Source organism: Falco naumanni, chromosome 2, assembly GCF_017639655.2.
Source record: "Falco naumanni isolate bFalNau1 chromosome 2, bFalNau1.pat, whole genome shotgun sequence".
NCBI lineage: Eukaryota > Metazoa > Chordata > Aves > Falconiformes > Falconidae > Falco > Falco naumanni.
The window spans coordinates 80,307,015-80,328,354 of NC_054055.1; the positions used below are offsets into that span (position 1 = coordinate 80,307,015).

General features: G+C 46.6%; 1 protein-coding gene across 2 annotated transcripts in view; it reads right to left on the minus strand.

The window, feature by feature from the left end:
• Positions 1 to 12,255, minus strand: part of C2CD2 (C2 calcium dependent domain containing 2) — a 42,316-nt gene extending 30,061 nt beyond the window's left edge. Inside the window, exons 1-2 of one of the 2 annotated variants that reach the window (XM_040585141.1) lie at positions 11,843 to 12,253; positions 9,598 to 9,696 (exon numbers count right to left, since the gene is read on the minus strand). In XM_040585141.1, coding sequence (XP_040441075.1) covers positions 9,598 to 9,696; positions 11,843 to 12,124 — 381 coding nt within the window. In that variant the 5' untranslated portion in view covers positions 12,125 to 12,253. Of the gene's footprint in view, positions 1 to 9,597; positions 9,697 to 11,842 lie in introns of both variants that reach the window. The other variant, XM_040585142.1, reaches the window with a different exon arrangement.
• Between the last annotated feature and the right edge of the window lie 9,085 nt (positions 12,256 to 21,340).

The window sequence follows — 21,340 nt, forward strand, 5'->3', positions numbered from 1 at the left end:
TGTATGCTACTTGACTGCAATAGACTTTGTTGAATACACTCCCTCACTTTTCTGAGCACTAATTAACTTGTTATCACACTGAGTTTACAAACACCGAATGTTTTTTCCTCCCTCTCCTCCGCAAACTGACTGAGGTGCTGGACCTGCTGTGCAAAATTCCCGGACTGTGCAGAAAGCACCTCGTGGCACAAGAAAGCCCCAGGCACGTAAGTCAGAAATCACTCATTACACCAGGGAGAGAAGCTCACTTTGCAAACAGCTTTGCTGGTTGAAGACAGCTGCTTGTCACTGTCCCTCTGTAGTTACCGTCCCCACAGCTCCACTGTTGGAAAGGATAGCTGAGCCCTCCTTAGACTGACTCAGGCAAAGCTAACCAGGTTAATGCAATGCACAGACAAATAATTCGCTACAAGATTTGTTTGACGGAAACAGTATTCATGCTGTTAAATTATATTTGCACACTTATTGCTTCACTTACGGGCACTGGAATAGAAGCTGAAGGCTTTAAAATTAATCATGTACCTTCCAGAAGATCCTTATCAGTCTCTCCTTAAATGTATTTCATCTCCCTCGGCTCTATAGCACACATTTTAAGAAGGATCAGAGCATTATCAAGGGCTTCAGAGCACATCCATTAAGGTAGAGACTTAATCACAAAGGAGCAGGGGGAGGGGATGGACAACAAATAAAAATCCCAACCACACCCACAAGCAACAAGATTTGCCTTTTCAGGTTTGCCTTCTGCAAATTACAGTTCAGAAGTGGACAAAGCAGTTTCCCTCACTCTCCCCTTCCACAAGGTCTAAATTCCTTTGGAAGTGATTTCTGACCCTTAATTCCACATAATCAACACAAACACCCACTACTATGATACAACATAAAGAATTTTTAAGCATTTTTAAAAGGTAACAAGACCAAAGAGCCCAGGCTGCTTATTTTACTTGTAGTTGAGTTGAAACACAGAATCACAATCACTCCTTTCATTCACAACGATGGATTGGCATGGCTGTTCTTTTAAGACTTGAAAAATTAATAGGTTCTTCCCTCTTTTTCAAGGGCAGAGGAGGGAAAAGGACAGGCCTGATGCAAAAGCTCTTGACAATTGCATGCCCTAAATGCAGTGGTTTCTCATCCACGCGCGTTTCACTCACACATGCATAAGTAGTTCAGTGCATTCAGAACAAGTTGGACTTGCTGTATATGCGATGTGGACCCATTTGTCTGGAATTTCTGGATGTCTAAGAGCCAGGTTGCCAAGTACACAGTTGTTTTCTGCTTAAACAAAAAGAGTGTGGCAGGAGAGTTGGTAGATAAGTTCACGTGCCTCTTTTTTCCTAATCATGTTTACTTCTAAGTGAAGGATGGAAACAAACACTGCAGGTGCTGGAAATTTCACTCTTCTTTCTACACCTTGTCAAGAGATGCTAAATCTATTTTTTCTGTATCTGTACCTTTACTTTAGGAGTCCAAACCAGTAGGGTTTGGGCTTTTAGTCTGCTTGATTAATTTATTTTCTGCCAAAATTATCTACCAATTCTACTTCCCTCCTCCCCTCAGTTTCATTAAAATAACTATGGTCTTCAGGTACAGAAGTCTGTTAATTTTTAATCCAGTCAGAAAAAGGTATGGGGTTCTACATTTGCTAATGGAAAATCATATGTCTTCATATCAGGTGAATCCCTTTGTTCTGGGAGTGGGATAGATTATGCAGTCAGAATACTGACAGAAGCAGAATTCCAGAATAGAATTTGAAGAGAAAGTGATTTGGTTTTCATCTAAGATGCTGCCACAAGTGGTGAGAAGTTGATTAAAGATAACACAACTGCCACTTCCCTTTTTAAGTGACATTCCTCTAGAAGTGTAACAGATGATTTTGACAGACCAGAGGAGAAATATGTAGGCCATTTTCCCCAGAATAGCCACATGAAGAAAAATACTGAAGCCTCCTGAGCTATGCTCCTCTTCCTCCATGCCCCCATCCAACCTGCTTCCTCAAATTGATTTTCTCTGCACAGATGAAGAGCAGCAGAAGGGAGGGTCAGGCAAAGCACCACTTTCTGGTTGACAAGGGAGAGAAAGAGGAAGGATAGAAGCTCACAAGAAAACAGTAGCACGTGGGCTGATCGGAAGAGAATTGCTCTTCAACTTCATTTATCTTCCCCATCTCTCTCTCCCACTCCTCCTTAACAGGGACACCCCTATTCATCAACACTTTGTGTTTCAGAGTCTAGAAAACTTGACATTTTTACAACAAATTGCTTTTTAAAAATTAAGCCCTTGCACCACCGCACAGCAGCTGTGGCCAGCTAATTCTGGACTCCCAGAGGAGTCACAACCTAGCTCTCTTTTGTTATCCTACATCTGGACGAGACCTCCTAAATCAGCAGAAATAGGGTGAGATGAAACAGCAGCACAAAGCAACCAGGTCTCTTGTACCAGCAGGACCAAGGCATTTTCTCCCTCCAGCACCTCCATAGCTTTAGCTTCCCCCGGCACAAACATCCCATTCACCAGCTAAGGTCTCTCCATGAACTTTGGGGATCTCCCACAGAAGGGATTCCCAGCTCTTCCTCAAGTAAGCTGTGCCCCTGCTCCTCCTCAGCACTCCACCACCCCTCCCCACACTCAGCTGACTCCTGGCACTTGATCACCCCCACGCCAGGGTTATTCTTGCTATCTCTTCAACGCCCTCCAACCGCCCCCCTTCGCCTGCCTCCATCCCTGACTGCACTAGCCTACAATGTGGGTGAGCTGCTGTGGCAAAACTCCTTGAATTCCTTGACCTGGCTGGGCTCTGTTCCCCATCTGCCCAACACAGGCACCTGGCTCCAACGAGCTGCAGATGTTGTAACACACCTTCCTTATATGTACCTAAAATTGTTAGTACAATTATCCTAAAAAAAAAATAAAATTCTGCAGGAACAAAGGAGACTGAAAAAGCACTACAGTTAGACAAATATTTTTCTCAAGAAAAAGTGTTCAAACTTGTCTACCCACAGCTGCGAAAGCCCTTCCTCCTGCTTTGCCTGCCCCCTCTATATCTTGATGTTTTCCCTTTGTGGTTCCTCTGGATAGAGCTGCAAAATTTCAGTTTCTTTCCTTCCTGAAGTAGCAGTGGAAGCCGTTTCATCTCAAGGAGCACCACAATGGCTCTGCTCCTGACACATGGTGTCCCCTTCTCCTTGAGGTCTCTGTTTTGGCACTGGCACCCCACTGATCCGTGCATTACACATGGCCTTTTCATTACTCCTTCCTCCCCCTTCCACATGCCACAGCAGGTTTCGTCCCATGGCCAAGGGAGGGTGAAGGGCCACGGCGTCAGGGGGAAGTTCTCACAGCCCTACCAGAGAAGGTCTTCTTCACCCTCCCCAGGCCGCAACCACACCACATGCATGTGCATAACCCTCAGCATTATAAGCCTTGATTCCTTTTTTTTCTGGAAGGAAATTAGTTTTACTGCATTTGGTATTTATTTCCAGAAAGAACAAGTTACTTGAGGTTACTCAATAGTATTCAAGTAATACAAATCTTTTCACAAGAAAATTAGTATACTCCGTGAGTCAGCCACACAGTGAGAGCTGCCTTGATCTCAACTACATGGATCAGTATGCTATTAGATTTTTCCCACATTTGGGAGTACTGCTCTGAGAAGGAGAAGGCTCTTTTTTTGGCATGGAAAACTTATCTTGTCAATGGCCACACAGACAGTTTGTGTGCTCAGCTTAAAACCTCACCATAAGAAAATTCAGAAGAAGAATTACATGATCTTCCTTGGTTACCAGAGCCTATGGCATCAACTTTTTGAGGGGGTTTCTCTAGCTTCTCCACCATTCCCTCTTTACCCAAGCAGTTTACCAGTGATGCATACCGCAGGGAAGAAGACAAATGCAACATCTAACTCTGCCACAGCTAGGGGCAGATTTTTAGAAGCCAGTATCAATGCGAATTTGCCAGCAAATATAATGACATAACCATAGACCAGTTTTAAAAAACAATGGTAAACACCAGGGTGAAGCAGGGTGAGTGATGGAATGAGTACAGGGGAGAGAGAGTTACCACGTCAGCAACAGAAACAAAGCAGAAACTGATAAAATGTGAATGTATCCACTCCTTTGAGGTCCATATACGTACAAGTTCAAAGAATTGGAAAAAAGGGGAGGGAGGATAAAACAAGTAGCGAGTACAAAGAGACAGGACAGAAAGAATTTTCAATATGTCTAACAAGTTCAGTGAATATCAAATGGTGCGAGGATCGAAAGCAATACTTACTTTTAAGAAGGGGGAAAATAAATAAATACCAAAAATAGACTTGCTAGTTTGGTCTCACTAACACACAAGCCTTTACAAACCATTTGAGAGACAGCACAGTGAAGATATGGAGACCAACAGAAGATAATAACACATAGGAGAGGTTTGCCAGTTTGTGCTATAGTAGCTTGGAGAGAAAAACACAGGCACATCATGCCATTGGGGTGCTAAGGCATCCCTGACCACTGTACCAAGCTGGCAGATGTGGCACAAGCCTACAGGCGGCCCACCCACAACTGCAGTAGCAGCAGGAAGACAGGCAGGCTACCTGACAGTGCCAAAACCAGTATTATTTCACTGAAGCAAACAAATCCCCGGTCTGATGTCTTCCTTCAACAAGACACTCAGTTCTTAAGTAGGTTAGATCCATTATCTTGTCTTGTCTATTTTAGTAGGGCCACCCCACTGATAATTAAGCTTATACTTCACCATTCCCATGTTAAGGTGAATGGAGATGTGCTTGAAAGTAAAAGGACAGTACAGTGAACAAGGGAGGTGAAAGCTGGAGGCAACTTACAAAGGAGCCTGTCAGGCACCACAACCTATTGTGTAGTTAACATCCAAAACCCCTCAGGAGAAATCTGAAAGTAAGAGTGATGCTGAGGAAAGCAGGCTGGGAAGCAGTAATATAAAGGAAGATTAGGGCATCACAGAAAAGCTGAAAGACCTTGAAGACTAGAAGATAAATGCAATTCAAAGTACAGAACATGTGTGTATGAGAATTAACAAATACTGCTTAGGCAGAGAGCAGCTTATCACCGGGAGAACACCAAGGGAAGAGCGATCTGGATACATTGTCAGTCACAGCACGAAGCAGCCATGGGAGAGGCAGATCGGAAGCCTAAAACACATCAAGTGCTTTCAGGGACACAAAGAAGCAGTAATCTCCTTGCATGGTGAGACCTCACCTGCAAAGCCGGGTGTCACTTCAGCCACCAAGTTCAAGAAAATGGATTTAACTGGAGCTGCTGCAAAGAATGGGTGCACAGAATTGACTTACAAGGTACGACAACATTGTGAAAGGAGACTTAAGGAACAACTTACTTAGCCAAGCTAAACAAAGGCTGGAAGGAAATATAATTCCGTCCCAATATATTTACTGACAGCAAGCAGCATGGAAGAAAAGTAAATACATTAAGAATAAAGGATTATATGAATATAGAAACAAAACAAAAAGAAAAAAACACCAAGAAAAAAAAAAGCTGCATGGGCCATGATTCCACCTAGTCTTGTAAAAAAACCCCTGACATTAAAGCAGCAAAGCTCTGGGACTGCTTTTCAAGCACAACAGGGAGCTAGAAGACAATAGGAACTGCACATGGTGGTCAGGGCAGCTCCCCCGACCAAAAATAATCAGAAATAACATATGTACATAACCAGGAATGATCCCAGTTAGTACTGGAGCAGTTACAATGAGAATCCAGTCTTTCCCGAAGCAGAAAGCAGCCTTTGCTGCAAAACGTCTCTACCTGCTTCAAAGCAACTGGAACTGGAAGCCGCGACGCCCCAGTGTGGCACAAACACAGGCTGCCAGCTCACAGCAGGGTGGCTGCAGACAAAGTGATGCCAAACTGAAGCTACGACAGCTGTGTGGGTGAATAAGGCCTCTTCAGGCATGCTGCACAGCTCAGCAGAAAACAGGACCTCTCACAAGCCTGCAAAACAGTCCCCCTTTCTCTCCACCATTCCCCTCAGCCAGATTCACAGAATCATAGAATCATTTACGTTGGAAAAGGCCTTTAAGATCATCAAGTTCAACCGTAAACCTAACACTGCCAAGTCCACCAAATCCATTCCTGGAGCAACTCAGGGCAGAACGCATCTCTAGAGACATCTACACGCTTGTCTGAAGTCTCACAGAAAAATTAATGAAGCTTTCATATTTACTGTTGCATGTTGTGATCCACAACAGTCATTCCTTGTATAGAAACATATTATCACACATTAAAGTAATGGTACTCTAAGGGCATTTAACCCTTTTCTACTTAAGCATGAAGCAGGAAAAGAAGGGAGACTTCTGTTGTAGCCTGCTCCGTTCAAAACTCTCTGTGCCAAGTCCCCAACAAGAGAATCATCTTCTGTTGCCTTTTTTGTTGTGAAGTTCAAAGCCTCTGGAAACAGACTGCAGTAATGGAAAGGCCGGCAGAATTAGCTAAGAATATTCCTAATGTTTACTTTATTAAAACAAAACCACCAACACCACACAATGAAAACAGGCCACTTCATTCTATATGTTTAGGCTCTGGCCCAAAATTGGAGTGAAGGCGATGTATAAATAGAGGCTTTGTCAAGAAGCAGTGTGGTGTAACCTTCAGCCACAGAGAGCTCTGTCCCTAGCACAACAGCGCTGGCAAAGCTGACAACCAGTGGCTTCCCCAACTACGTCTGCAGCACTGCACTGTGAAGTACACAACAGTTTTACAACTTCCAGCTTTCTTAAGGCAAGGACAGTATGTATATACCTAAGGATTGTTACCCTGTGTCCTGGTCATAAACAGGGCTGTCAGAAGTAACATTGTAATTACAGTCTGGCTGGCAATGCCGTATTGTTTCATAGCAAGACTTCCCGGGCAGGAGGCTTGCTCCCAGCACCAGGCAGGCTCATCACCTGGCAGTGCTCCATGGCCCAGCATTCAAGAGGACAGAGGACCACCCACCACAAAAGACATACCACAGGGCTCTATAAGCATACAGCTGCGTTGAAGTATTACATATCCCATGTTTACTGCTATTTTGATTTCTCACCCTCAATCCTCCACTTCCTTTGATGACCACAACCTCTCTGATGCAAGGTCAAATACATATTTGAAACAACATGCAATAAATCAAGCCCTGGCTGCCGAACCAAGGTACCTATATGCTCTTGCCATACAGATTACAAGTAAAGCAGCATGTTGAACCTGTTGCAGGAAAAGAGGCTTGTGCCAGCTGATGCCTCAGGCATGGGCAGAGCTCTGTGGGATGCTACAACATTGATAAACATGCAGCATATGGTCACAAACTACATTCAGAGCCAGTTGCACCAGCAGTGAGTTACAAACATGCATCAGAAGTTTGGGTTTGGACAAGCTACAGAGATATTTCAATTTCATGTGCAAAGATTAAGAGTTTGAAGAGTAAGGGCAGGGGGAAGAAAACACCACAAAAACACCACCTTTGGACCCTTGGTATTACTTGAGGAATATGTAAAAGAGACAATTACTATATGAGAGGACTCCTGAGGTGTTTAGAGAAAGGTATACACTTAAGGAAGGAGGGAAAGTAGCTACCAGAGTGCCACTCTAAGGTTATTGTATACTGCAATCCAAACAAATACTCAGGTTGTACCTTAACTGAAGGAGTGAGAATAATTCAGAGAAATTTTTCCAGCAGCTGTGCAAAAGATTATGGAAATGGGTTTTGCGACAGTTCAGAACAACCCAGTTTACATAAGCAAACACGTTTTAATCAGATACATTTTTATATGTGCTTATATTGGTTTAAGCTGCTGCAAAACCACATTAGATTGTTGGCTACTGTATAACAGCTCAATTAACATACTGAAATGGCTCAAGCCAAAGTCAGCCAAGGACCAGAGACTGTACAAGGGAGGGTGCTGGATTGCAAAGCCACAGGTAAAGGAGTGCAAGAAAACAGCCCTACAGCAGGGAGCAGTTCCCCAGGCTTAGGCTGCCGTGGAGCCAGCACTTGATACCTTCTGCTGCCACAGCAGGTTAAGGTGCCCATGGGGTGCAGCGGGCACTAAAATACCTCGCTGCTACAGCAGCTGTTGGAATCTACAGTTAAACAACACAGAAGTTAGCTGAGGACTGCAGCAGAGACATTCCCAGCGGTACAACAGAACTTTAGGAAAATCCAGGACTGCAGTGTTGTGCCTTGGTTCTAGCATGCCAGCAAGACGAAAGCAGATTTTAGCCTTGAGATGCTGCTCTCATCGTGGTCTAGCCACAGGCAGCACTCAGCACAGAGCTGGCCCTGAATTTCGACACTGACCAGGGGCAGCCAGCAGATCAAAACCTCCTGGTCATCTTCCATGCAAACACATTTGCAGCCATGCCCGCCTTCCAGCAACATTTTAGACACGCACTGCAAGATACCTGGGTTTTGTCCTGTTAGTTGCTGACTTTTATTTGTAGCAGATCTCCCTTGGTTGCTGGCTTCACACGTTATGCAGCACACCACTTTTTAGGCCTAGCAGTACCCTCTCCTTATAATTTCCCACCGTGGTGTCTTCTAGTGGCACAGAGTAACACTAGCGGCAACTCTACGGCCCTACCAACTCCAGTCTCTCTAGCCACACTGCTGGGGTGCAGGGTGGAGAGGAAGAGAGAGAGAACAAGTGCACAAACTTTACATGTTGGCAATACCCAGCTGCCACCAATCAGGGTGTGCCTGTAAGTTGTGTATCAGGCAGATAAGCATGCATAGGTTTCAAAGGAATCATAGTAGAGCTGCTTAACACATAAATTCGACAAGCAAACCAAAATAACAAAGCAAAACTATAAGAAAAGCATTAGGCTAATTCGATACAGGTGCCTAAAGCTGAGCCTCAGTTCAGGTGTGACTAGTAGTTATAGACACTAGAATGAATATGCAGAAGCTGTCATGGCTAATAAGCATACAAACTTTTTTTTCCCCTTTTAATGCATTTTTCCTCTGTTCCAAGAGCCACATTCTGCCTTATCTTAATTTTCCATGTACTAAACCACTTCCGAGTATGTAGGGTGGGAGAGGAAGAAAGAGACCATTCACTCCCCACTGAACACAGGATTCAGTAGAGTCAAGACTTCACTCTCAGGACTTTGCCCCTGTTCCATCGATCCTTACCCAACTCAAAGCAAACTTGTAATCAGCCCTGCAAACAGCAAAAGGCAAAGATGTTTTCCTGTCCCAGAGGAGAAGTATCACTTTCCTTCTTCATGGAGTCTCCACCCCACACTTCAGCAACAGGATGAGGAACCATTGTACCAATCATGGGGGTGGGAAGAGAAGGCTGCTCTATGAGTACACTGACGGCATACCTATAAACCTGGCATCACACTCGTTATTGTTCATGTGGTAGAAGCTGTGGAGCCCATTCTGCTCATGATTTGCAAAAGCAGTGAATCAATGCAAAGAGTCTGCACAGGTTCATTAGAGAGGCAGCCTCTTACCAGTGTTCACAAACTTTGATCAAGGGTACAGAAGTACTGGCAAATAAAACTCCCACTGATGCTAATAAGAGAAGTTAACATTTCCTGCCCAAAAAGTAAAACAAAACCATGCAACTGAAACAAAACAAAACTTTACCTTCTCTTGAGCTGACTTTACAATACTAACAACTTGTTTAACTCCTAGCTCAAGTGGTTCTGGTGGGTCATCTTCCTCAAATGTAAGCAACAGTGAATCCTAAGAAAGAAGAAAAAAAGAAGCATCATTAGGTGACGAACACACTGCTTGAAAACAAGTGATAAAACAGCGCTGCCAGTGAAGTTCCTGGAAGAACCGGAGACGGAATTGCAAATGTATGTTAACATTTGTATGTATTAATTGCATGACACCTCACTACATAATACAGGGTAGAGCCTGAAAACCTATACTTAAGACATAACTATGCGCCTAATCATGTCATCTTTCTCTGTAGCAGACTATCAAGGTACCCAGCACAGTGCAGAGTGAAGCCTGTGAGCAGCGACAGAGTTCAGTGAAACTGCTCTTCTTGAGTAAGGATTAATCAGTGCTGTAGTTTTAAAAGGTGGTTTTGGTCTGACCTAGGCTATGCTGAAACTGAGAAACCCCAAATATCATCTTGCAGAAGAGAGGAAAGAAGCCACCCCCTCCCCAGTCCTTCGTTGTGTATGACAGCAGGCAGTGATGACAGCTACTCAGTCTTCACATAGACAGCAAGGAAAAGATGGCGTATACCTGTTTTGGCAGCGAGGTAACACTTTCAGAGGCATCAGCACTTGCATTCTTCACCTGCTACCCACACCAAGTGGTCACTGCCACTTCCCTCGTCACCCGAGGTTGTTTTGCTCGCAGGAATTTCTTTAGCCGTGGGCTGCTGACATAGTTTTGGAAGCCTGACAGCGGGAGCAACGCCACGCTGCAGTGCCAGGCAGTGAACGCATGGCAAGAGATGGCTCCAGCTGTTCGCCTGGGGAGGGAGGGTGCACATGCCCCAGTCAAAGTGGCTTTGGTCTCTGGTCTGGGACAGGAAGCTGCCGCTTTTTTCTAGTTACTTTCAGTTCCTAGCACCTGTATCCAAGTTGTCTGGGCTCTCCTCTTCCACAAGCACAAGACAAACTTCTGGTTCTCAGCACAACCCATGCTGCTTTCCTCAGCTGCACTATGCAACTTGAAAGGGCAGAAAAAGCATTTTCTTTCCACAGCTCTAACTTGTTGTAAGGTCTGGAAAGCATTAACCTGCTTTCCTTATCTTTCACACACACGCGTTGCCCCACTCTTCCTTCTCGCCCAGGCTGCCCCCTGACAAGTAAGGAGAAAGCACTCTGGGGCCACCAAAGGAACCTCCTAGACCCAGGGAGGGGGCTGTCCGCAAATGCAGAGGCCTGGGTACGTGCTGTTTCCTAGATAGTTTAGCCTCAGCATTTTCCACGGACACAACAACGGTTCAGTCCTCAGGACCAGGGAATCAGGTTGCCATGGTCTCACCTAACCTCCTTGCCTCTTAGGTCCGGGCATACCATTGCAAACCGATGAGCAGGATGCCAGGCTGTGCCCTTCACAAGAAGGGCGGGACGGGATGGGAAGGGAAGGGGTGCCACATTCTACGCACCTGACCTGACTTGGGTTTAAAGCAAGCCGACCAAACCTGAGATGCCCACCATCCCACGGCTGTCTGGAGAACACCAGCCCTCGGCGTCACACCGAGCCTGGCCCAAGAGAACACGAAGGAGCCCAGCTCTGGCAGCCACTTGCTGAGGGACCGACCGAAGGCCGGGAAGTTTCTGTCGTTTCCATCTGCCCGCATCTGAGCGATGTCACCGGCTGCCTGGGCCAGGGTCACAGCTGCCCCCCCGGCCTTCCCCGCTCCCACTCGTGCACCCGCTCCCTGCCCCCGGCCAGGCCCTTCCTGCAAATTCCTGCCAAGCCACCACCAAATGTATACATACGGATATACACATTCACACGGAAACACATCTGTGCACACACGCGCACATATATATGCGCACATACACACACACACACACACCCCCCCATGCACAGGAGAGGCTGTAACACAGAGGCAGGCGCCGTCCTGGCAGCGCCCCGACAGATCTGTGGAGCCAGTCCCAGTGCCCCCCCCGCCGCCCCCCGCCCCGGGCGGGGAGAGCCCCCGCCGGCACAGGGGCACACGCCACCCTCGCCCGCCGCGGCCCGGCCCGGCCCGGTCGGACGCCCCACGGCCGGGAGGGCCCCGGCTCCGGCCCCGGCCCGGCGGGCGCGGAGGAGCGGCCGGCGGCGTCGCCCGGAGCGCCCCGGCCGGGCCCTGCGGCGGGGCTGCCCCGCTCCCCTCCCGCCCGCCGCCCTCAGCTCCGTCCCCGGCACTCACCGCCCGCGTCGCCGCCTCGGCGCTGAGCGCCGCCACCCAGGCTCGCCGCCACTGCCGCCGCCAGCTGCCCAGCGACAGCGCCCAGGCCAGCACCGAGCCGCCCTCCTCCAGCAGCTCGTCCCGCCGCGGCGCCGGCGGCAGCGGTGGCGGCGGCCGGCCCCGCCGCAGGGCCAGCAGCGCATACTGCACCAGGTAGACGGCCAGAGTGGCCAGCGCCGCCACGAAGAGGGCGACCAGCGCGCACCAGCGCAGCTCGGCCAGCCCGCCCGCCAGCCACGCCATGGCTGACCATAATGGGAGCCGCGCTACCGGCCCCCAGCAAGGCGCGCACGGCGGCGGGGCCGGGCAGCGGCGACCGCAGCCCGCACAGGGCCCGAGCCGGGAGCGGCGGCACGGACCGGCCCCCTGCCCGGGGACGCGCCGCGCCGCACCGCCCGCCCACGGCGCAGTCACCGCCCGGCCCGCCCCCGCCGGCGGGGCGCCCAGGGGAAGCCCGGCCCCGACCCGGCCGCGGCCCCGGCCCCCGCCCCTGCCCGGCGCTACCGGCGTAGGCGGCGGCGCGGCGGCCCCGGATCGCGGCGCGGGGCGCTCAGGCGGCGGCTTCCCCGGCGTTCCGCAGCATTGCGGGGTGGGGTGGGGCGCCCCGGGCCGCGGCAGCAGGGACAGCGGGGCTCGGGGTGCCTGCCCGGGGCGCGGGCTGCGGCCGGGACAGCTGCCGCCGGGCTCCGTGTGCGCCCGCGTCCGGCGCTTCCCGCAGGGACCACTGGCAGCCCCGGGCGGTGCTGCGGGCCCCGCGGGGCGAGGGGAGCGCCTCCGGGGACGGGCAGGACGGGGCGTTGCAGTGGAGGCAGTGGGGCAGGACAGGCAGTGGGGCAGGAAAGGCGTTCGCAGTGCCGGGGAAGGCGCGGGTGTCAAACTCATCGTTTTTCTTGTTTTTCTTCCAACAAAGGGTTTCCCTTGACATCAGTAGGTTTTACGGATGTCGTTTGCACACTAAGCAACAACTGCAAATGAAAAGTCATGTGACGAGCCCTTCACATCTTTGCACTCAATACAAGTGTTAATGCCTGCCTGTGGGCAGTGGGAGTCAGTTACAAAACAGGCCTTACCCCCCCCCCCCCCCAAAAATATAAAAAAATCAGATAATCTTCCCGTTCAATAGGCTGAGGCATACTCACCTAGTTTATGTCGGAATTGCAAAGCCCAGCGGATAAAGCGGCCACGCTGCCCCTCACAGCAAGCGAGCGTTTTGTGAAGGCACCCCTTTGCCTGACAGGGCGCCCACCCTTGTGGGTCTGTGCTCGCGCCCCTGCGCACCCCTCCACAGCACCGCGGGACAGCAGGAGGTTACAAGGCGATTTATTTCTCTCTCTGCTTCCCATCAAAGGGCGAACGCAAGCTTCCCTTTTCTTCCTGGTGCCTCCTCACCTCCTCTGCCCAGGATGTCAAACTCACCGCAAGGAGAAGAAAACCAATTCTGTGCTTCATTGCGATCTGGGGCCTGGAGCCTAAATACGGAGCTGATGCTGCACATCATGCTGAATGGCTGGTGTTATCAGTAGGAGGTTTGCGATAAAGGGGAGGACATTATCTTTTGATAGTAAAGAAAAGTTTCATCGGTCTTTAATTCTGTCACATTCATTTTTAGTAAGTTCCTGTTTGGTTTTCAGAGTGCTACTTTATCAGCTCATCACTGTTCATGTCCTTGTTTTTCTTCTGCTTTTGTCTGCTCTGTTTCTTTCATGGTGACTTTACCCATGGCAGCTCCCAGCCAATGAACCTCACTTGTATTTTTTGCGCAATCCACTAAGTCATTAGGGTTGGCAGCGAAGCTCTTGCTCCGTTTGGGTTTAGGCTACTGCCACTGAAAGGCTGTCACATCAACATTTAACACAGTATTTTAGAATAGGGGGGCTTGGTCTCTGGGAGGAGGAACAGCTTGCTGCCTGAGAAGCAGTTTGATCATTTTGTGTTGTAAATACATTGTCCACATTTGCACCTATATGCTACAAACTTAACAGGGCCAGAACATACTTTTAGCTGCTGTAGTTAGTTTACTGTACAGACGTAAGAAGAATGGGCTACTCAGAGATCAAAGTATTTGCCTGGGACACAGGGAAATCCCACACTCCATTCACTGACCAGCTGCCTGCTGCCTGCCTGACTCCAGGTGGGTGGTTTAGAGTACACCTACATGACACCAAGGAGCAAGCTGCTGAGATCTCCAGAGATCCACAGCCACAGCCATATTGCTATGTTAGCACAGCTCTGTCCATAGGTTAATTGACCCTGCTGAGAGACCAGATTGATTAACCAGACTCATTTTAAGATCCAAACCAGTATCTTTGCTGTACCATCTTGTCTGCAGATAGCTCAGGGATTTCTTATACAGCACTGCACTGTGGCAGACAAAACTGCCCTTAGCTTGTCCCATATTTCAGTTCCCCACGTACGCCATGTAGATAGTTTTCTTTAACTGGCAGGAATTTTGTGAGTCTAATTAGTGAACGTGAAATGACAAAAAAAGAGTAAAAAATTATACTGAGATATTAAGAACTGTTTTACAGAACTTTATCAGCTATCTTGTTACTACAAATATTTTACATTTTTACTTTTAAAGTATAGCAAAAATATGTGGCAGTGAATAATTAACTATTTTCCTTTTTTGTGCACCTGTGAACTTGGAATAGCCCTTTGAACATTCAGGATCTTACCTATCCAAGCATAGCTCTGGGGATGAGATTAGTAAAGTAATTTTTCATAATTCTGTGTACTTTTGAAACTGGGAACGGTGATTCTGACTTGCTCCTAGGCTCTGGTATGTGCTGTATTTCTATTAAGCTACTTCTGTATTTCCCAAACCCCAGATTTTCTTTTAATTAGCAAGTATATATCTCTGTCAGTGATGGTTGCAAAGCAAGTTTAAAAAATGTAAAGTGATTGGTACAGAGTTGATTTTACAAAGGGTATGGAACAAGGGAGTTATAAATGCATCATTCACTGTGGTTACCTCACATGTCCTGTTTTGGTCCTCTCAGGCATGAATTTTGTTAACCATTTTGCTCTGTGCTGGAAAGGCAAGAGGAAAATTGCAGGCCTGTATCTTACCCTGACCTGGTCTGTGCTAGAATGTTTTGCTGGTAGAGCTACCCTAGGCACATGAACAACGAAGAAATATCTCACCCATTAAATAGTGCTGTTTCATCATTCATCTGTTCAGCAATGCTCTTTTCCACCCTGCAGACAGAATGTGGCAGAATTTTAGGACCTTGACTACTTGTTTAAACTTTCCAGGTTTGTTGCAGGTGGGTGGAATGATGGCTTGGACTTGGCACAGGCAAATGTGTATGCCAGAGTGGGACACAGCAGGGTGTGTGCACTCAGATCCAGCACCCAGAAAGTGCTAGATCCGAGACTACTCCAAGTCCCATGTTACAGATACAAGCAAAGAGAGCAGAATGAGATCACAGTTATTTAATCAATTTAATTTGTAAAGCCATAAGCAGAAAAAAAAAAAAAGCACTGTAGGTTCAATCACTGCAATTAAATGATCAGTTATACAATTACAATGCACAGAGATAAAATCAATCCAAACCTTTGCCACTAATTCTCTGCCTCTGAGCTCCAGTTTTACACATGTGAAGAGAAGGTTCATAAGAGGCCGTGCATGCAGTCTAACATGAAGTCTGAAACAAGTGCTTTGTCAGGACAGCATAATAGTGTAAGAGATGCTTAGTTTGGGAAAACTGCACTTTGGCCAGCTGAGTTTTTTCCAGTGTCCCAGGACTCTGTGATGCTGCCTTTACCTGTGAGGTGACTAAACCCACATCTTCATCATGAGATTTTGCTAGGTTAACAGTCAGAGTGAGGTGATACCACTGCACTCTCTTCATTGACAGCTCAGCTGGCAGAAGTAGACCTGAAATGTGACCCCTCGGCATGTAACTTTTCATGGAAAAGGGGACCATTTCCCCTTTCACATGTGGTATTTCAGCCTCTCTCCCACTTTTTTACCTGCTGTGCCACAGGCAGGTAACAGGCATGTCTTTCTACCTGCTGAATGTGGCAAGTTGGCTCAGGAGCTGTGGGGCAAAGAAAGGCACAATGCTAAAGCCAGAAGATGAGCTCCTCCATTTGCTCCTGCCCTTACATGTACTCTCCAGTCTGTCTTCTGTAGCCCCTTTCTAGGTGATATTCAGCATGTGACCCATTTTGTCTCATGTGACCTGACATACCAAAATAGTTGTCCTCTGCTTCGTGACAGCTGTCTGAGAAAGAGTGATGGGTGTGCAGAGAGCTGGAACAAGGGTCGGGTGGGATGCCCAGAGAAGTCTTATTAGAAGATGGTCAGCAGTCTGGCACCAAGGAGGTGCCAGTAAGCAAGCTTTCATAACTAGGAGCTAGCGTGGGGGCAAGGAGACTCAGCTGGCTCTTGATCTGGAATAACTCCACCCAACTTGTGTCTTCCAGAGAACATCCTCTTCTTAATGAAGGAATCTTGTTCCATAGAAAAAAAGCTCCAAGATGATGATATCATTTGATCTTCACTTTGACTAATTGCTCTTATTTTTGGTTCTTTTGCAAAACCAGGAGATATCTGATCCATCCAAACACCAGTCTCTGTTGAAGAAAAAGTAGTATGTCCTCCATGACCTCGTAGTAGAAAAACTTCAATTCATTTTGGTCATTTAGTTCTTTGCCCAAATGCCTACATCTCTTTAAGTGCTTAAGAAGGCATTCTGCCAGGACCTGAGTTTTCCATTAGATCAGAAAATTGCTCTTATATCTTTGTTATTATATGTGTTATTAATATACAGGCCTGGTCCTAAAAAAAACCTTGAAGAAACAACCGTACCCCATAAATATAATTCTTGACAAATTGGCTAAGTTTCAAAACAAATGGGTCACAATGCTTTATTTTGACCAATCATAATTTCAAATTATGTATTCAGATATAAAGCAAAACTGCAAAGCTATGTTTCAATTCTGTTAGGGCAAGCATGGACCCAAGTTGATACGCCTTGGATACTTGTACTTTCTTTTGAAGCCATTCACGTACCAGAAATACAGCCTGTCAAAGTGTCATGGGTTAACCTGGAATCCAGGACACAAAGGAAAAAAAAAACCAAACATGAGAAAGCAGACAGATAATGGCACCATAATGTTTGTGTTCATCATAGCACACCAGTATTCCACCCATTAATTTTAGAAGTCTGCTATAGTTTTGTCATATTATAACTATTTTGCTTTTCTCTGTAGGATCACACTTTCCACTTTTTCTAATATCCAGTAAATAATCTACTCCTAAGTGGTCGTGATTCTGCGAAAGGAACAAAGGCTAACAACAGACATTTTGTCTGGAATTGCTGATCATGTCTTTTACCACTTCTGTCTGGCACTGCAGAAGGGAAAATATTTTTGAGAGTATTTTTTTTCTATGGTGATGACTCTTCGAAAATATTTTTACTAGACTTCAGTAAAATACCGTAAGTTTTTAGAAACTAAAACAGGACAGACAAGCTTTTATTATTTTTTTTTTCCCCTTGATTTTCACCCGCGGGAGCCAGTTACGTTCTCCCCACCAGAGAGCGCAAGCACCACCGGAGGGGAGGTCGCCGGGATGCAGACTCGTGAGCGGGCTGTGCGCGGCTCCCTCGGGGACGGCACTCCAGGCACTCCAGGCGGGATGGGGGATTCCAGCGACACCACAGCAACTTTCTTGCCCATGGGTTAATTCAGACTGAGTTAACATTGTGTCCAAATGGCTAAGGCTTCCCATTCCCATGACAGAGCTGAAGAATCTCCTGCCAAGGCACTACTGGAGAGATTCCTGCCTGTCTTTCTAAATCTTGGTCTCCAGCCCAGGAGATGCTGACTTCCCAGAGACGGGTGCCTCTCCCATGCAGTACAAATACTTGTATGCCCTTCAGACACATGCCTGAGGGCAGTAAGACCAACTGGCTTTGGGAATGTCTGGCATCAGAAAAAAGGAAGGACTCTAACTAGCAACGGAGATCTTCCAATTTTAGACTGAGAGCAATGTTGTAGGAAATCAATAGGAAAGAGTGTGAAATAAAAGAAAAGCTTTTGAAAAATCTCAGAACCCACACCTTCCTCTAGAACAGTGAAAAGGCTCCAGCTCAGCTAGACAGCTAAGAAAATCCAAAGGCATGTACCAATTTTGTGTTGCACGTCACCCCAGAGCACACCCCCGCAGGTACCGCACTAAGGCTAAACCACCTTGAGTCTGGAGCACATGGGTATGGGCTCATGGACAAGATGGTTATGCAAATCCTGCCAGTTACCTGATGGAGAATGCAATGTGTTATGGCACCTGCAAAGGGTAAAAAGCTTTTAACTCTTCAGTCATGAGCTCATGTTATTATGAAATCATGGAATGGTTTGGGTTGGAAGGGATATTAAAGATCAAGTAATTCCAACCCCCCTGCCATAGGCAGGGACAGCTTTCACTGGACCAGGTTGCTCAAGGCCATATCCAGCCTGGCCTTGAAAAATTCCAGGGATGGGACATCGACAACTTCTCTGGGCAACCTGTGTCTCGCCACCCTCACAGTAAAGCATTTCTTCCTAATATCTAATCTAAATCTACTCTCTTTTAGTTTAAAGCCATTGTCCCTTCTTCAAGTGTGTTGGCTACATGTTATCATAACAGGTGTTAAGCTACAAATAATGCTCTTGCATTTCCTTAGACGACTGTCTGCACTGTAGAAACCACTGCGATAGGCTGGCCTCTCCTTGGCAGTCCCAACAGGGTACCAATGATTCAAGAGTCTGGAGATGCACCTCATCTCTCCACTCCTAGCTGTCAGGCAGAAACCATGCTGCTAAGTGAAGGAATACCAGAGAACAACTTTTAGACAGAAGTGTGTTGCAACATGCCTTTGACTTAACAGGGAATTTTCCTGAAACTCAGCAATTGCCATGCAACTGAGCTATATTTAATCACACTCACATGCATTTTTATATACGTACATACCACACCATACATATACATGTATATATAGAGAGATGGGTTCACCTTCGGAGTGATGCTTTCAAGTGTGGCTCTTCAGGTGGATGTGATGGTGCAGCCTTTTGTTTCTGGTTCCTCCTAGGGCCTGTATACAGTGTTAGAGGTATGTAATAGGTTATCGAATCACCTCCGTAAAATGAAGGTTCTAGGTGCTTCTCCCCCTCTTCAGCCTTACAGTAATACTTGCGAAAAAACTACCCGATTTCAAGTCTCATTTTTATTATCTGTGATTCTCCTGTAGACTGACTCAGTGAGAGTCTGTTTTTTTGACAGTTTTTTCCCCTCATGATTTTAAAAAATGTATTTACATGCCTTTATCTGCCTCAGTCAAATTTCTCCTGAAATGAGTAATCTGAATGCAAGCTAATAAAATTAAGTTTCCATCTTGTGGCATTTGGCTGCTCAGCTGATTGATGAGTGAAGAAGAGGCAGCAGCAAATAATCATAGCCTTGCTAATCACAGCCCTGGGCTGCCCTGCAGAGAGCAAATCTTTCTCTTTTCCCTTATGGGTGAGAACAGCTGTGTCTGTTCTGCCATTAAACTGGATGCCACCCAATGTGCCCTGCAGAGCAAGAGATGTGCATGAAGCCAAGGACTAGCCAGCTGTGGAAGGAGTAAGTAGGATGGTGGTCAGTAGAGCTGTGTATACTGTTCTGTAGGTTTTCCTCTGGTTTTAGATCCTCCTCTTTTTAGCAACCATAGGTGCAGGTGGCGAGGTGGAGAAACGGTGAACATATCTCCACAGGGATAGCTGCCACACGTGGTCAAGCCCTCAGGATGTGCAGTTTTCAAAGCCCCTTTCAAGAGGACCCAAACGTCCCCCAGTGCAAGACTGTAGGGGGAATACTATTAGACAACCTTTTGGGAAGTATTTCTTCCCTTTAACTCTTTCATAGACTTTATAGCATAACGGATCCTGGTTTTGTCAGCCAAAAAGGGTTAAAGGCGTGAAAACCCAGGAAAGCCTAGCTGTTCATTAGGGAAGAAAGGAAAAAGCAGGAACCCAAGAGCCATATTCATCACAAATGACACTTTAAAACAGAGGCCGATTTTTTTCTAGTTTTTGGCAGGGCCACAACATGCTCTCTTCTATATCTTAAGTTCTTCTGATGTTGTCATCCTACTTTCTCCCACCTCTTCTTCTGGCTCATTGCCCTTCAGACACCTGCCTGTGGAGCCTGCAAACTTCAGCATGGTCTCTTCCTTCCAGAAGCATCCCTGGATGCTAGTAACCCCAGCAGGTCTTACTGCCTCATCACTGTCTCGTTTTTAACACCAGTGGACTTCATTGGAGAGATGCATCTTGCCAGGTGAAAGCCTGTGCCCTCAAGTATCAGCTTAAGCTAATGACTACAACCAGGGCTCCGTGACATCAAAGCGGTGTACCCATGCTAGATCCTGGACTGACAAGACATTAAGAAATTATTAAGGCTTGTATCAAAACTGCAGAGGCAATTTAAAGCAATTTCTTTGTTAGCAGAAACTGGCTTTGCTTTCAATGTACTCTTTCAACACATGTAAAATGAAGAGGAAATAGAAGTTGTGTATGTTGCTCCATTGCAGCCAACACCTTGAAAATTTTTATTGCTAGAGTATTTCAGGACTGGAAACACAAATGTTATCCATGTAGGTCTAATAGAAAAAAATATCCTGTTAGTGTTTTTATTTCTATATTAAAAAAAGAGTGATAACTGGAAACATCCTATGAACAGAAAAGTAAGTAAACGTTACTGGATTTGTTTGCAGAGCAACTGTGTTAGAAGTGGACAGCTGGAATTAGAACAAAAAATAGCCATGAAAACAGGTGCAATGCTCATGGTATTATCATAACTTTTTATAATTTTGGTTTGCTTCTTGACTTTTATGTCAAATATAGATTGTATGGTCTCTAGAACAGACATTTTCTGTGAAGCCTTTAAGCAGATGTTAATCTGCTCTGAAACAGTGAGAGAACTGTATATAGATCTTAAAGAGACGCAGAAAGGGCTGGAGGAGTTCCTTACACTGAAAGGAGAAAGAGGGAGCCAAACCTTCAGTGATTTATGACTCTGTGAACAAGTCAGACAGCAGCTCTCCACTCTCTCTGTGCCTTTTCCAAGCTCACCTAACTTCTGACGTCCAGGGCTCCATGGAAGGACAGGCCAGGAGCCCTTTGCCTCTGTTTTCAAAGAGATTTAAAGAGCATCAAAGGCCAAAATCCTCTTGAGCTTGGAGTGCCCTTTCAACCCTATTGCCCCACTTACTCTGACAAGACAGTACACATGCACACAGTGACAAACTCTGGGGAAAAAAGCACAGATAACTGTTCAGACCATGCTCTTGCTGCAAATCTTATCCTTCCCACTAAGATTCTTTGCTACCTGGTCAGTGATTTTTATGAAACTTCCTGGAGATTAACTCTTGAGACTTTGTCTCCTCTATTAAACGTGAGTCAACGGGTTCAACCAAACTGCACAAATTTAAA